Source organism: Rhincodon typus, chromosome 3, assembly GCF_021869965.1.
Source record: "Rhincodon typus isolate 14 chromosome 3, sRhiTyp1.1, whole genome shotgun sequence".
Lineage (NCBI taxonomy): Eukaryota > Metazoa > Chordata > Chondrichthyes > Orectolobiformes > Rhincodontidae > Rhincodon > Rhincodon typus.
Window position 1 is genome coordinate 39,031,522 of NC_063334.1, and position 17,706 is coordinate 39,049,227.

General features: G+C 43.2%; 1 protein-coding gene across 1 annotated transcript in view; it reads right to left on the reverse strand.

Moving 5' to 3' along the window:
* gldc (glycine dehydrogenase (decarboxylating)) overlaps nucleotides 1-14,794 on the reverse strand; it is a 172,267-nt gene extending 157,473 nt beyond the window's left edge. The window contains exons 1-2 of the mRNA XM_048595226.1: nucleotides 14,402-14,794; nucleotides 13,887-13,965 (exon numbers count right to left, since the gene is read on the reverse strand). Coding sequence (XP_048451183.1) covers nucleotides 13,887-13,965; nucleotides 14,402-14,701 — 379 coding nt within the window. The 5' untranslated portion in view covers nucleotides 14,702-14,794. The remainder of the gene's footprint in view (nucleotides 1-13,886; nucleotides 13,966-14,401) is intronic.
* Nucleotides 14,795-17,706: the final 2,912 nt, after the last annotated feature.

The window sequence follows — 17,706 nt, forward strand, 5'->3', positions numbered from 1 at the left end:
CTGATTGAAAGACAACTGCCTGTGATTGGCTGAAAAGCTACTGGTTGTCTTATCAGGACATGGTTTTTCCACCGAGGAGACTTAAAGGAGCAGACTGAAGACTTGGAGACTGCAATCCAGTTTAAAGCACACATTACTGTTCTTTCTGTTGCAATCTTGCTCAGAGATTGACTGGTACCTTTCTGGCTCTTGAAGTAAAGGATTTGTTGTCTGATACATTAAATTGCATGATCAACACCCAATTGAGAGTCCAAAGTGATTTAAAGTTAGAAGCAATTGCTGTAAAATGGAGCATGATTATGGTCATTCACACCAGCTTTTTTGATTTGACTGGTTGCTCAAGAGCTCCTTTTGCTAGGTTTTGAATTTTGCGACAAGAAGTTTGTATATCCATTGAGTTTTTAAATACATCTGCAAGTAACAGATTTGAATGCTATGGTTATTTGTCATCTTTGTATGACTGTTCAGAGGGCCACCCATCCAATGTTCATTCAATTAGGAACATTCCAAAGACTAGAAGGGTCCATTCAGCAATTGCAAAAAAGTTACACCATTGTCAGCAGCCACCTTAGCAACGGTTCAATACCCACTTTTGAAAGAAGTCAGTTCTGGAAAATTCAGTGCTAAATACAGTTTGACAGGTAAGTTATGATTATCACAATACCAGCATCACAACTGCAAATAGCTATGGCTCAAGCACTAATCCCTGGGATATGCTGCTAGTTAACCTGAAAAGGACCTCTGTTCCTTTTTTTGGGTTAACAAATCTTCAATCCGTGCAAGTATTACCCTCAATCCCATGAACTCCAAGTTTCTGCAAAACCCTCCTTATGTGGCACCTTGTCATGAGTGGCTTGAAAATTCAAATACACTACACAGTCACTAATTCCCATCTATGTAGCCTTGTCATTACATCCTCAAAAAAAACTAACATTTATTTTAATTTATCTTTCTTTTCAACAATCCATGTCAATTCTGCACACTCACTGATTTAAGTGCCCTGTTATGTCCTAAATAATAGATTCCAGCATTATCTCTTCTCCTGCTGTAAAGCTAACTGGCCTCCCACTCCTGTAACCCTCAGTTCTTGCTCCAGCATAATTATAGTACAGTGTCTCAAAATATTCAAAGCTTGCATTGATACTGCATGTTACTCAATCCCAGAAAATGGAGTCAAGACCAGACAATGTGAATTTCTGTGCACTCCAAGGGTCATGAGCAGTGACCTGTCCCTGAGATGGGTGCTCTTTATCCATCATGCCACTTGCTGTTGCTCCTGACTGGTCATTGGCCCTGCTCTTCTTGCATCTGTAGTCACCTTCTGAGGAAGGCAGCCAGAGTCAACATGTCCTCAGTGGAAAGGTTCCAAATACAGAAGGGGCACTCAGAACTGTCAGGTGATGCATCCTGCAGGTAAGATCAGATTACACTTCACTTCACATGCCACACCTGTATGAGGGAGCAGTCTCCACCATCCACATCAGGGTCAGCATGTGACAACTTGGAGTTGTGCTGGCTGAGTGACCACCCAGTATCATTGGGAAGGGATGGTCTACAGTCTGACAACCTCACCATCCAAGACCCACAAACACCCACCTTCTTACTGCTCTGAATACAGATAATTGTTACAGGTGATGACATTGTGCTGCGGCTCAAAGGACCCTTGGATATTGGACAAGTAACTGTTCCCCTTCAACCAGCAGTGGCCTTTTGTAACTGACAGTGTTATTGTTGATAATTTTAACATTACTATGATGCCCAAGTTTAAATGTGCAAGCACCAACAGCATATAGCAAGTTGCATTTGACCAACATCTGACCCCCTCAGCACCTTCACTGTGCATATATTTCGTGTAGCAAATGGGCATTGATTGCTAGTGAAATGCAGCTGAGCTTTGCAATTGGTGGCTTCGTGTATCTGCTCCTAAATTCAGCAAATTTGGATCCTGCATTCTTAAAAGTGATCCTGATTCACTGGACAATGTCTTAGACACGAAGTGCCTCTCAAACGGCTAGGTTTCTGCAAAACCCTCATGTGGCACCTTATTGTAAGTTATTTGCATTTTCAACCACAGCACAGTCACTAATTCCCACCAAATTTCAAGTGGATAGCTGAAAATACATCTCAATCTGAAAATACAGATTGAAGGCCATAAGCACCAGGCTCTGCCCTCATTGAGGAATGGAACCCAGGACTGTTTTTTGCCCTAGACTTGGTGACAACTTTGTGGAACAGCCCTGAAACTTGACTGGCCAGACACCTGACCACTGTTTGCAAGTCACCAGCTAAATGGTATGAGACTCCAAGTGATTAAATATTCCCCTGCACGGACAGTTCCACTGACATTGTGGGTTCAAAGTGAATGAATGGCCATTGCAAAGCCTCCAATTTGGATGTGAACAGCCCATGGGCCTGATAGTACCATGATCCCCTGACCCATAGTGCAGTCCCCTTGACTGACTAGCCCCCACCAGTTTGAAACATATCCACTTGGTTGCATGAATATGCAACTGTTGGCTACAGAGGCACCATGCATATGCTGTATGCATTAGACAACCAAGTTGTTGACCTTTCATCACAATGTTCCTTCCACCCAAAAAAATCCCTCGAGAGAGGTAGCCTGTTGGAGTATCTGCGCTAAAGAGCACCTCAAAAGTGACTGCCTTTGGATCTGGCTGAAGCTCAGCTAACAGGCATAGCATGGGGATGGAAGATAAAATGTTGTAAGCAGGCAGGTAGTGGCGAAGTAAACGAGTGCTTAAAAAGAGCAAGTAAACAACCTTAAGATGCAGCCTGGTCCAATCCATGAGCTGGATCTCTGTTCTGGCCAGTCTCCCTGCAGCAGCCTTTGAATGTCATTACCTGTAGCATAGGCCTGTGCATCAGAAGTGCCATGATGGGTTGGCAGACACAAGGTCCATGTATCTGGTGCCCATGGATTGTGCTCAGTTGCAATTTTGCTGTGAACAATGTGGAGGTCATTAGGAGCAACATGACCTGAATCCACCAGGTAGGTGTGCTGATTTCCATGTCACATGTGCTTGATGTCTAGCTTTTTTGGAGAGTTTAATAAGATAGAAAGCAGAATAATGAGAAGAATTTGGCCTTCAAGGTGTTTAACAAATCAACAGTTCCCTTTAAATTGGCAGCTTGCCAATGCTTAGCAAGAAACCCACCACACCACTTGTGAAAAGTGTAAAAAGATGGATAGAGGTGGACCCCAATGTTGAGGCAGGTCTTGCCAGACCTCAGATTCTGCCACATTCCTCATCACCCACGTCACTCAGACAATATTAAAAATCAATGCAAGTCATTTGTTTCAATAGTACTTAACTCTTCAACTCTGGTCAATATGCAATCAACGTATTCCAAATAATATACTGCAGCAACTATTCACATACAATGGGAGATTATAATTCACTAATGGAGGACATGGGAGTGTAAGTGGCAATCCTTTTATATGGCAGTTTATCAAAGCATGAAAAGTACTGTACACAGGCACATAATGACCGACTCCTGCAATAAAGTTAATATGATAGACGACATCAGATAAGCAGCAATCATTATACATCTAGCTTTAATAAAAAAGGCCCTTTGTGCTACAACCTTGTGAAAAGAGAATCTTTCAAATCTGCTCTCTGGAACAGTAGCAATAACCATAACAATCCCCCAACTTAGTAACCACAAGAATAACACACTTAGATGACAATGCCTACTGACCTATCTTAATTCATTCAGAGCAAGCTAGTATTTGCCCATTGCTGCTTCTAAAAATGAAGATAAGAATTAGCTTCCACAACACAAGTTATCAATATTTGGAATAGATATGATAAGTCCTAAACCTACCTTAATCATTTGAACTGTGTACCCATCATACAATGTGTACTTAGACTATAAAGATATCAGAGCAGAATTAGGCTATTCAGTCCAATGAGTCTGCTCTGCCATTCAATCACAGCTGATATGTTTCTCAACCCCATTCTTTTGCCTTCTCCCTGTAATCCTTGATCCCTTTACCAAATCAAGAACCTATCATGGTCTTAAGTACACTCAATGACCTCCCCTCCGCAGCTTTTTGTAGTAGTGAACCGACTGATTCACCACCCTCTGAAGAATTTCCTCATCTAAGATACCAAGAGCTGCAGATGCTGGAGTTAGAGTTAATGCAAATGCAGTGTGGAGCTGGAGGAACGCAGGTCAGGCAGCAGCAGAGGAGCAGGGAAGCTGACGTTTTGGGTCAGGACCCTTCTTCAGAACAGGGGACGAGTGGGAGAGAGATCCAGTGAGATCTTTCTGGTGGGAGGATGACAACTTCAAGGTGTGCATCTTTGGAAGAGGCTTTGCAGTGGGGTTATAACTCACTCAACGATACCACTGTATTGGCACTGCCTCATGGTCCCACAAGGAGTTGGAACAGTTCATCAGCTTTACTAACACCTTTCACACCAAACTCAAATTCATTTGGACCATCTGATACCTCTCTCCTTCCAGGACCTCTCCATCTCTGGTAACCGCCTCAACATAGACTATTTCAAGCCCACTGACTCCCATAGCTACCTGGGCTACACTTCCTCTCACCTATCCTCCTCCAAGATGGCAATCCCATACTTCCAATTCCTCCGACTCTGCTGTATCTGCTCCAAGAAAGCGTTCCACTCCCAGACGTCCTCCTATTTCGGAGATCTGCAGCTTCCCCTCTCCAATGAGGAAAAATGCCCTCAACTGCAGCACTTGCATTTCTTGCAATTCTGCCCAGTATTCCCCTCCCTGCAACTAAAATAAAGGACAGATTCCCCCGGTCCTCACATCACCCTGCCAAACTCCACATCCGGTACATCATTCTCCACCACATACAATCAGACATTTCCCTCCCCATCCCATCTGCTTTTTGTAGGGGCCACTTACTGAGTCACCGTCTGCTCCAGTCCCCACTAACCCCACCACACCCACCACCTTTCCCTGCAACCACAGGAAGTGTTACATCTACCCCTACACCTTCATTCAAGGCCCAAAACACTTTCCATAGCTGATAGGAGTTCACTTGTACATCTTCCAACCTGGTCTACTGTATCCGTTGCTCCCAATGTGGCCTCTTCTATAATCGGAGAGGCCAAGCAAAGACTCCAGGATCGTTTTGTGAAGCATCTGCATTCTGTACACAATAATTGACAGGTCACAAACTATTTCAACTCCCCCTCCCACTGCCTTGACGACATGTCTATCCTGGGCCTCCTCCAGTGCCACAATGACCCGCAAACTGGAGGAGCAACACCTCATATTCCACCTCGGGAGCCTACAGCCTGACCAGACAATTCAATTTTAAAATCTCCCCAGTCCCAGCCTCATCCCATGTCCAACCCTCCCTCATCCCCACCCCCTTGACCTGACAACCCATCCATCTTCTTCCCCACCTAGCCCATTGACCAATCTCTACTTAACCCCCAACTACATCTTATCACCATCCCACCTCCCCTCCTCCAGCCCCACTCCTCCTCCCTCTATTTCCCAGCTCCCTTCCCTCTCCCCAGTTCTGAAGGGTCCTGACCCGAAACGTCAACTTTCCTGCTCCTCTGATGCTACCTGACCTGTGTTCCTCCATCTCCACACTGTTGACTCCTCCTCATCTGTTCTAAGGGGTCATCCCTTCATTGAGGCTTGTGCTCTTGGGTCCTAGTCTGTCCTACTAGTGGAAACATCCACTCTATCCCAGTGCTCAGTATTCTGAGAGTTTCAATCAGATCTCCCCCTCATCCTTCTAAACTTCCCAAGTACAGCCAGAGTCCTCAACTGCTCTTCATATGATACGCTCTTCATCCCCAGGATCATCCTTGCAAACCCCCTCTGGACTCCCTCCAACACCAGTACATCCTTCCTTAAATACAGGGCCCAAAGCTGGTCACAATATTCCAAATGTGATCCGACCAGAGCCTTGTACAGCCTCAACAGGGCATCCCCGTTCTTAGCATTCATTTCCAGAGGATTAGAATGTAACAGCTCAGATTCTCCAGCATCTGCAGTTCCTACTACCTCAATGCTAACACTGCATTTGCCTTCCTAACTGACTACTGAAGTTACGTGTTAACCTCGAGAGCCCTGAACTAGGAATTGCACGTCCTAATGTGCCTCAGATTATGGAGGCCTTTCCCCATTTAGAAAATATAGTCTATTCCACTATTCTTCCTACCAACATACCCTAACACTGCCACATTGTATTCCCTCTGCCACTACTTTGCCTACTCTCCTAGGCTGTCCAAGTCCTCTGCAGCATTCCAACTTCCTCGACACTACCTGCCCCTCCATCTATCCTTGTGTCACCTACAAACTTAGCAACAATGCCCTTAGTTCCTTCATCCAGATTGTTAATGTATAACATGAACAGTTGTGGATCCAATACTGACTCCTGCAGAACTCCATTAGTCATGGCCTGCGATCCTGGAAGGGATCCCCTTCATCCCTACTCTCCACTTTTTGCCAGTCAGCCAACTCTATCCATGTCAGTACTTTGCCCCTAACACCATGGGCTCTTATCTTATTTAGCAGCCTCTTGAGCAGCACATTGTCAAAGGCCTTCTGGAAGTCTGAATAAATCATGTCCACTGGCTCTCCTTTAACTTGCTCATTGCCTCCACAAACAATTCTAACAGAATTGTCAGGCATGAAGCTATGCTGACTCAGCCCTATTTTACTTTGCACTTCCAAGTACTCTGCAATCTCATCCTTGCTAATGCACTTTAAAATCTTACTAACAACCAATGTCAGGCAAATAGACCTACAGTTTCCAGTCTTTTGCCTCCCTCCCTTCCTCACCATCAATGCCTCTACAAATCTCCTCAGCAATCTCCTTCAGAACTCATGGGTATAGTCCATCTGGTCAGAATTATTCAGCTTCAGACTTTTTGATCTCATCAGAACTGTCTCCTTAGTGACAGCCACTACACTCCCCTCTATCCCTCACTCTCTAGGTTCAGGTATCATGTCTTCCACTGAAAATTGATGCAAAGTACCTATTCAATTCATCTGCCATTTTTGTTCCCCTTTACTATTACCCCAGCCATCAAATGTCCACTCTTGCCTTTTAGATATCTTAAAAAACCACTTGTAATCTTTAACGTTACTAGGTAGCTTACCCCGATGTTTCATCTTGCTCCTCCTATTGATTTTTAGTTGTCCTCTGCTGGTTTTTAAAGGCTGCCCAATCCTCTGGCTTCCCACAAATCTTCACCACATTGTATGAATTTTCTTTTGCTTTTATGCTGTCCCTGACTTCCTTGTCCTCCCTTTTGTAGTTACCTTTACTCAACTGCAATACTGTTACATCTGATTCCAGCTTCTCCATCTAAAACTGCAAGATGAATTCTATCATATTATGGTCAATGCACCCTAGGGGTTCCTTCACCCCAAGCTCCCTAATCAAGTCTGCCTCATCACATTATCAAATCCATAATTGCCAGTTCCCTAGGGAGGTCTATCACAAACTGCACAATTTTGTTTAAATTGGAGCAGTCTTTCCATGAATTTCTTTCTTTGGGATCCATTACCAGCCCAATATTGAAGCACCCCCATGATCATTGTAATAGTACCTTTCTTGTACGCATTGTCACCTGATTTGTTTCCTTCCCCCACCCCCATCCCGACTACTGCTAACAGGCCTGTTCACAACGACCTTTGGTTTTTTTTCGCCTTTTCCGGTCCCTCCACTCTAACCACACAGATCCTACACTTGCTCACTATATCACTTGCTATTTAATTTAATTTCTTAAGGCAGCCCCTCTGCCCATGTGTTCCATACAGCATGTATCCTTCGATATTTCATTCTTAGCCCTGAACCCCCCAATTTCAATCTGCAGTACAAGTTAATTTACCTTGTTTTGTATACTGCATGCATTTAAGTACACTCCCTCAGTCCTGCATTAGCAATCTGTTCCATTATCTGCTGTGCTTCAAGTTAGCTTCCAGATTCTCTTCATTCCTTCTTATTTGTTCTGGAAACTTCAACTTCTGCTGAGCCCTCCCCACTGCACTGGAGAAGGTGGCAGTGAGTTACTTTCTTGGAACTGCAGTGGTGTTGTAATATTCAGTGCTGCTGGAGGGAGAGTTCCAAGATGTTTACCTGGCAAAAGGTGAAGGAATGCTTACATTGCTTCAGGCCAGGATGGTGAGCTGCTTGGAGGAGAACTTGCAAGTGGTGTTCCCGTGTATCTGCATCCAATGTCCTTCTAGGTGGTAGGGGCCATGGGATTGGAAAGTGTTGTCAAAGGTGTCTTAGGAAGTTGCTGCAGTGCATCTTGTGTCAGTACAGGAGGAAGTGAATGTTGAAGGTAATAGATAGGGGCATAATCAAGCAATATGCTTTGCCCTGGATGGTTCCGAGCACCTTCACTGGTGTTGGAGGTTACTTCAGCACAATGACTTGTAATCCCGATGATTGACAGGCTTGTGTCAGGTGAGTTACTCAACAGAATTCCTAGCCTCTGACCATCTTATGTAACCACAATATTTCTATCGTTAGTCCAGCTCCGTTCCTGGTCAATGGTGACCACCAAGCTGTTGACATTAGAAGATTTATCGATATAAAGCCGTTGAATATCAAGAGTCAGTAGTTAGATTACCTTATTTGAAATAGTCACTGCATGGCACTAATGTGGTGTGAATTTCAGTTGCCACCTGACAGACCAAGCCAGAGTCTTACTACATTTGGATATGGGCCGCTTCAGTGTCTAAGGCTCGAAAGGTGCATTGCTAGTAAGAGACTAAGAGTCCTGAGTTCAAGCCCCACCTACTCCAGTGGGTGTAATAACACCTCTGAACAGGTTGCTCAGAAAAATATCTACTGAGGTGTCCTGGAAATTGCATGATTGACAAGTGCAACCACTACTTTATGTTAGATTTGACTTCAAATAGTGCAGAGCTTTATTCCCGATTTCCATTGACTTGATACTAGTTAGTCAAATGCCAAATTGTTGACAAGTGTAGTCATTCATAGTAAGCTCAGCTCAATTCAGGTACTGAAAGAGTTTAAGATTAGAGAAGAAAAATTTAGAAACTTAAAAACCTAAATGAGAATCCATACTTCAGTAATTAATTTTCAGTGCCAAATTAGTTGTTTGTTAGTAATTTAAAACCATCATATGCTTCATGGGTATTTGCACTCGTACTAAGAATTAACTTTGCTGAAAATAAGTCACATTTTATTGAATAGGTCTCTTTTCTTTTTTGGCTGTGGCAGGTTTATTTTGTATCTTTGGGCTAATACATGCACATCATTCTATTCAATGAATTTGTATCAGGAATGAGCAATAACGTGATATTTCTTATCAAGCAAATGACAAAGTGGCACAAGTCAGACAAATACTAGGACATCAGTGAATCACTGCATCTGCCACTGCCTGAAGTTTAAGTGTAATTTGCATATACATTATAACAGACAATTATGACCTTTGTTATTCAGAAAGAAAAACCTGGTCTAGTGTTTCTCAATACTTGAGATTTATGTTGATTAGAAAACAGTAGCAGTCTCAATTCTAAATTAAGGGGCTATACAATGGTTCAGTGGTTAGCACTGTTGCCTCAGTGCCACAGACCAGGGTACAATTTCAGCCTTGGGTGACTATCTGCATGGAGTTTGTACATTCTCCTTGTGTCTGTGCCGATTTCTTCTGGGTGCTCCAGTTTCCTCCCAGTCCAAACATGTGGGGTTTAGGTATATTGGCCATGCTAAATTGCCCTATAGTGTCCAGGGATGTGCAGGCTCGGTGGCTGAGCCATGACAAATGTGGTGTTACAGGAACAGTGAGGGCTGAGGCCAGGTCTAGGTTTGATGTTGTTTGGAGGGTCCATGCAGACAATGGGCTGAATGGCCTTTTCCACACAATAGGGATTCTATGATTCCAAATCATAGTACACGGCACAGTTTAGCAATGTGTCAAATCCTATATTTTGCTAACAAACTAGCTATCAACCTGGGCTTAAGGTGCAGCAGCCTGTCTACTTTCAAGTGACAATGTCTATTAACCAACCTGGTGAAGCTACAACATGGGAATACATGCCTGCCAAGCAGAAGTATGTAATAAACAGAGCTAAGCAATCCCAAAGACAACAGATCGGACTAAAGCTGTAGTCCTGCCACATCCAGCTCTTAATGGTGATGGTAATAACTAAGTGGGAGGAGAAAGTTCAAGGATCTCCATCCTCAAAGATGGCATTATCAGAGGATGGGCAGAAATTTGAAGTTGAGGCCACAATCAGATCACCCATGATCTTACTGAATGCAGAGCAGGGTAAAGGGAATGAGTCATCCACTGTTCTTAATTCATGTGTTTCCAAAACATTTTTCAAATGAGCCCAGGCGATTAAAAAAAGCTTCTTGCATTGAAATTTAATTCCATTGTTTACCATTTCCAAGTTACTTATCTGTGAGCTGAGTTTTCACATTATTAGGGAACAGCCCAGCAATTACAAGTGTCTGACTGACAATTCAGGGCCTAGGAAGGCCATCTACTACCACAAGCAAGACCAAAAGCCCTGATAACATCTTGTCTGAAAACTTGTGCTCCAGAACTAAGTGCACCTCTAGCCCAAGCTGTTCACCACAGCTACAAGGCCATATATTTTGATCACCCTGTTCAGAGATGTTATGACACAGCTTTGGACCAGATGGGACTTGAATGCAGGCCTCGTGGCTCAGAGGTAGGGAAACTGTACCACAACTGCCCTTTCTGGAACATGGACATTTCACAAAGTTAATTACTGCTCAGGTGTGTCCTGTCCATGAAAAGCAAGTCAAATCCAACTAGGCCAACTATTGCCCTAGTCTATGCTCAATCAGTAAGCTGTCATCGACAGTGTTCTTAAATGGCATTTACTCATCAACAACATGCTCAGTCTAGGTTTCCCCCTGAATCAGTTGGGTCTATTGCAGCCTGTGTCCAAATGTGGACAAATGAATGGAATGAATTCCTGACGGGAGGTAAGCGATTACCCTTGGCAATAAAGGCACAGAGTATACATCATTAAGGACTGCAACAATTCATGGATTAGAAATTCAAAGAGAGACTAGATTCATTCATAGATTCCCTAGTGTGGAAACAGGCCCTTCGGCCCAACAAGTCCACACCAACCCTCAGAGCATCCCACCCAGACCCATCCCCCCTATAACTCACCTAATCTACACATCCCTGAACACTATGGGCAATTTAGCATGGCCAATCCACCTAACCTGCACATCTTTGGGCAGTGGGAGGAAACTGGAGCACCCTGAGGAAACCCACACAGACATGGGGAGAATGTGCAAACTCCACACAGACAGTGGCCCAAGGGTGGAATAAAGCCCAGGTCCCTGGCACTGAGAGTCACCATGCCACCCCAAATGACAATAAACACAGGCAGGATAGTCCCAATGACCAGGGAATCCAGAAACATGGGTCAGTGCTAAGGATACAAGGTAGGCCATTTAGGGTCAGGTGTTGTGGGGGGTCAACAGTTTCTTCTGGATGCTGAAGTGGTGGGTGAAATTGTGGTGACAGATAAGTTTACTGTTGGCATTGTGCTGGAGGTTACAGAAATGACATGTTCAATCTTTTGAATGTGGAAGCTGATGAAAGGAGAGCCTATTCTGATTCAGGGAGGTAGGGATGGATGGGTGGAGGAGGACAGAAGTGCTGCAAATGGAGGAGACATGGTCAAAGATCCTATAAACCATAAAGGAGGATCATCTTTAACATAGGAAAGTGAAAGACCTTTTGGAAACACTGGTGTAGAAGATAGTGAAAACTGATGAGACAATAAAATTGAGAGAATGAAACAGAGTCCTTAAAAAAATGCAGGGTTGGAGGAAGGGTAGTCAAAGTAGTTGTAGGCTTACAGTACATTTTCCAAGGTATCCCAACCCCAGAGATGGAGGTGGGAATTAAAGAAGGGAAGAGAAGAGTCGAGTCAGAGTTGGGTCTTGTGAACGAGGAAAACTCAAAGCTAAGTTTGTTCCAGTTCAGGAGACAGCATGGATACAATCATGAATGTGCTGGCAAAAAAGGGGCAAGTTAGGTGACCCAGTTAAGCCTTGAACAAGAAATGTTGCACATACCCCATAAAAATGCAGGCATAATTACTGCCCTTACAGGTTCCTAAAGCAGTACCTTTGATTTCAAGGAAGTGAGTGGCATCCAAAGAAAAAGTTATTCAATGTGAGAATAAATTTAGCCAAGCAGTAAGGATGGTGAAAGACAGGAATTTGCTGGACCTCCATTCAAGGAGTAAGCAAGGGGCCCTAGGGTCATTCTTCACCACACTAATTGAACCTTCAATTAGCCCCCCACTGTCATACCCTCGTCCCTTATGGCAAAAGTACAGCCAACACCACTTGTTCTACTTTTCCGACTATCCCAAACATACCATGAAGATTGGAAAAACAATTTACTTGTGCTTCTTTCCATTTAGTAAACTTCATTCAGTGGGGAGACCAATACTGATGGGGTGGCAGTTTTGTCAGAATCCCTATCCAATCCACAAACAAGATGCTGAGCTTCCTGTCATCTACATTTGACTTCTCTAACGCCCACTCTGATCTCCTGTCCTCAGCCTACAATGTTGTTCTGTAAACACAAATACAAGACCAGGAACAGCACCTCCTCTTTCAGCTGGCCATTGCACAATATTCTGGACTCTAAGTTCAGCAGCTTCAGATTATAGCCTCCACAGAGTGCAGCTGTTGGTTGGGGTTCTGTTATTCCTATTTACACTACCTCTAGACCCATCTTTACTTGTCCTATTTCCACATCTTGTTTTGCCCCAACATCCTTGCTGTTTAATTTCGTCTGCTTTCTGCCCTATCACAGGCCTTTCTTCTTACCCCACTTTTCCAGCCTCAATTAAAACATGTTACATTTCTAACTTCTTCCAGTTCTGACTAAGTTCTTCACCCAAAAATTTTGTGCAGATAGTGCCTGACCTATTGGGCATGCATGTTTTTATTTTGCTTCCAATTTTCAGCATCTTAGTAAATACTTTCTACATAAGAATACTACATGGCTCTGTACAATCCAGAGAAACAGAACAATTCCTTTCCCTCTAGTGGTGGGGTGGGAAGGAGGATTGTATTTGTTAAGTTACTCCTTGATAAGGATATTTTATTAAAGGCATTTAAAAATCAGCTCACAGGACTAAAAGCAGTTAACAAGATTTAGTTCTGGCTGACTTAAGGGCAACATTGCAGTCTGGCTCGGCCGGGAGAAATCAGCTGCTTTTTCCCTGATAATCAGGCTACATCACTTTCCAAAGCAGAATTGCGTCCCTTTTAGCAAGCGATCACGCCTGATGAACATCGAGCCACCACCTCCCAACTCGGATAGAAGGTTTCAAACACTATCAGCTCGGCTTCTCGACCCTCACTGCAAACATTACCAACAAAATTCCATACACCTTTTAAAAAAGGTCCTGGCTGTTTGTGTACTTGTGTGATGGGGAGGAATTCTCTGATGCAACGGGAGTGAAAGTGAGGAAGAGGACGTGGATTTAAAAATATAATCCACAGTCATGTCCTGGGCTCCATGCCTACCCCTGGGTTGATGAAATCTCGGACGAGCCAGCCTGAACTGTACACAGGGGCGCTGGAGCTGGAGAAACGAGGCGTTTAAAAAGCGGCTTATCATTGCCATCCCCTCCCCCTTCTCCCCTTCAGATGATTTGTAGAAAGAACAGACACACCAGGCTTCACCTATACCTAATAAGGTTATGAGACCCGGGTCGCGCGTTGACATTTATTTTGCAACGCCAATGTCCGGGGCAACATAATATTGCACAACTCGGCAATGTTAACCTTCCTAGCCAAAGTTAGAGAAAAACATAATTCGGGAAAATAACAATCCTAATTACAAAAAGTGCATTTTACTCACACACGGGATCGTCCATTTTCAGGGGTCTTGTGAGACGGATGCTGGCAGGGACAGTCTTGTCGATAAGTTCGTCAATACACTGAACGGGAACAAGAAATGAATAGCAAAAAGATTATATACAAGTAACGCAGTCAGTGTTCAATGTACACAGCTCTCCTTTCTCCACTCGTCCCCCCGCGTCCCCAGCCAGATCCAAAAGTAACTGCCAAGAGGCAAAACAAAAAAATAAAAAAAAAGTTTGCCATGTTAATTAAAGGGGGTTTTTTTTGGGTCGTTTCCCCCAACCCAATTCTCAATTGCAAAACCAGCATCTGTAACATGTGCTGCTGTCTCTGACGAACGACGGAGTAAACTGGAAAAAATATTATATGAATGGCTTAAATATGAGCAAACAATGAAAGTTGTAAAAAAAAAAGTCCAGTAAGTACTTAATCATCAACCACAAACCAAAATTTGGAAGCAGTATGAAAAATTAAGTCACACAACAAAGATAAAAGCAACCGTGCTGCTGTTACCGCCAGTCCCAGAGTGTCCAGCATTTCTTTTTTCTCTTTGTCTCCTGGTCCAATGTGCCTCTCTGAGAAGTCATCGTGCCTGGGCAAAATTCTGTCTATCAACCTGCTGCTAGCGTGGGGATGGGGAGGGCTGGAGCCCAGGGATCGAACGCCGCTACCGGTCCGCTGCTCGGGATTTCCCCGGGGGCTGCGTCTGCATATAGCCAAGCTGCCCCCGGCAAAAGCCCTAACTTTCGGGCAGGTGGACCGCAAGCCCACTGAGCCGACCAGGAACCCCCAGGATTTCGCACAGCTTTGCATTTTTCATCAAAATATATTCCTGTGTATACTTGTGTTCCCTCTTCCCTACCACTTTTTTTTTTTTCCCCCCCCGTCAATTGCACAGAAAGCAATTCACTTCGGATAATGAACTAAACAGCAAGCCCAGCGGACCTGGCTTTTATACACAGGCACCCAATCAAGTGACTATCCAACCATGACGTGTAGACAAGCCTCCCAAAACATTAGCTCAGAATATAATTAGTTGCTTTTTTTCCCCTCTCTTGTAAAATTGTAATTGGGATTTCCAGCATTAATGCTCTTGTATTCGCACACATCTCTGCTTAGTGGTGTCAGAAATTCACTCCTTTTTTGCATAAACAAAGTGCCCAGAACGGAATACGGAAATGTAATTTTACGGAGTCATGCGAAGATTGCCTGGAGCTTGTGACTAATGCTGCCATCTGGTGGGAACAGGCTGGATGCTGTACTTATCTCAGTTCCAGTGTGTTTAAGTGGAATGGTGAGAAAGATGCAACGCAAATGGGATGTTAATCTGCTACATGTCTTAAATTTTCTTCCATCCACACATCATTGAGAATGCTAAAAGAGCCCCGGAACAAAACTACGGATAAGTTGCAGAACACAAAGACGTCACTCAGCCCATCCTGTCTGAATGAATACACTAACCACCCATTCTGATCCCACATACCAGTACTTGATCTGTGAAGATCCAGGTTTGTTTTGAATGAGTTGAGGGTTTTTACTTCAAACACCAAACAGACAAGGAATTCCAAACCCAAAACATCCTCGGGGTGAAAATGATTTTCCTCATCTCCTCTCTGACTGTTCTATCAATCACCTCAAATCTGTGCCCCTCATCTCCCACTCAATTCTTATGTCAGGCTAATCTGAAAAATCAACGCAATCCACGACATTAAGAGGTGGATTTATGACTGAAATGAGAAATGGTTAAAATAGGGGCCTGTAGGGAGGGCTGTGCAGACTTGACACATAGTAGCCCAGAGGCTTCTTTACTAATACCCTGTCCTGGATTAGGCAGCTGGCAATGAACAGGATTGATGCATGACATTAATTTATTCTTTCATGGGATGTTACCATCATTGGCAATGTGAGCATTTGTTACTCATTCTTAGTTGCCCTTTGCTAGGCAATTTCAGAGGACAGTTGCGAGTCAACCACAAACCAGGTAAAAGACACCAGAAAGACAGTTGGGTTTTTGCAATAATTGACAATGATCACTCTTACTGACACTAGCTTTCAATTCCAGATTGGACATTGAAAAGGATACGTGCTTTGTCTTTGTCGTTTAAACAGCAGCACTCACACACCTTACAGCAAGTTGTTTGTCGTGCAACTTATAAGGAGAAATTGGCACCTGAATCCAACTAGGAAGAGGTTGGGTTCATTGCTATCAGTTTGAAATGTCAACCAGTCTCCTTGCAGGGAATTAACAACTGGGGCTGTCGGATGATGTGATCATCAGTGGGATTTACTTAAATACCTGGGGCAGGCAGATCTCCAAAGACATTGCTGCTAACTGAACAGGCAGTGTGACTAACTAATGGAAATTATAGGGTAGGATTCTCCCCTTTTGACTCTAGATAATTCTCCAAACAGACATCCTAACAGATGAAGCATTTCTAGCTGGACAAAGAGTGGAAAGCCTCCAGATCATTTTTTAAAAATCTATAAATGATAATTATTTAACACAAAAGATGCAGATGTTGCTGGCAAGGCCACCATTTATTGGTCAAACTAATTGAACTGAGTGGCTTGCCAAAAGGCACTTCAGAGTGGGTTTAGAGTCAGGCAGATTTTCCTTCCCTAAAGGACGTTAGTGAAGCAGCTGAATTGTTAACAACAAACAACACATTGAACTAGTATTTAATTCCAGATTACTGTATTGAATTAAGATTTCAACATTTACAATACAAGGTTTTGAACCTGTGTCCTCTGAACTACTAGTCCAGTGACATTATCACCATACCAATACCTCCAATGACAGCAAAGCTCACAAGTGAGGGCTCCTTAAAACTTGGTTCTTCCAACATACAATTAAATCCTTCAAACTTGAATAAGTGAGACATCTTTCTGAAGACATGCACCTACAGATTTTACATTCTGTTAGTGGGTGTAAATTCCCTTCTGGATTGATGTGAAATGTGTTAACACTGTATTAGGCTCTTGCATTGGTCAGAGAACTGACAAAAAATAAAATTGGACACCTGACTGAGCTGGGAAGGTCCTGCTTGAAAGTGGATCTTCAATTTCAGTGTGTTTTCTAAGATGCTAAATTCAGAATGTCAGATTAAATCAGAGCCCCTTTTCAGCCAGAGATATAAAATGCTGTGGTTCAAGTCAAAGAAGAGAATGGAGTGGTTTCTATAGGTAACATTGTCCTCTCAAAACCCTCAAGAGAATTAATTGCAGTAATGAATCATCTACCTTGTTGTTGCTAATATGTATATTAAGTTTTATTCATTCACAGGATGTGGGCATCACAGACCAGGTCAGTATTTATTACCTATCCCAAATTGCCCAAAGGACAGTTGAGTGTCAACCACATTGCTATGGGTCTGGAGTCACATGCAGGCCAGATCAAATTAAGGATGGTTGTTTCCTTCCTTAAAAAAAAATTAGTGAACCAGATGGGGTCTTCCAAAAATGGACAGTGATCACCGTTAAACCCCTAATTCTAGATATTTATTGAATTCAAATTCCTGGATGGCAGGATGTGAACCCAGGGCCCCTGAACATTACTAGGGTCATGAAGTAATTCTTCGTAGATGTCCATTTTCCAGATGTCATCAGGACGCAGGTATCTATGTGTTTTTTTTCTCTTTTGATTACTCAGTTCACCCTTTTACAATTTATTTACCAATGTTTTTAAACGTCAGACATCAAAGAATCACATTTAGAAGTGTGGTTTACATGAAATGTTCATAAAATTCAACAAAACACAATTGAGCAGAGACAAAACACATCAATTGGCAAGCACAACATTCTGCTAAAAGATTATCGAC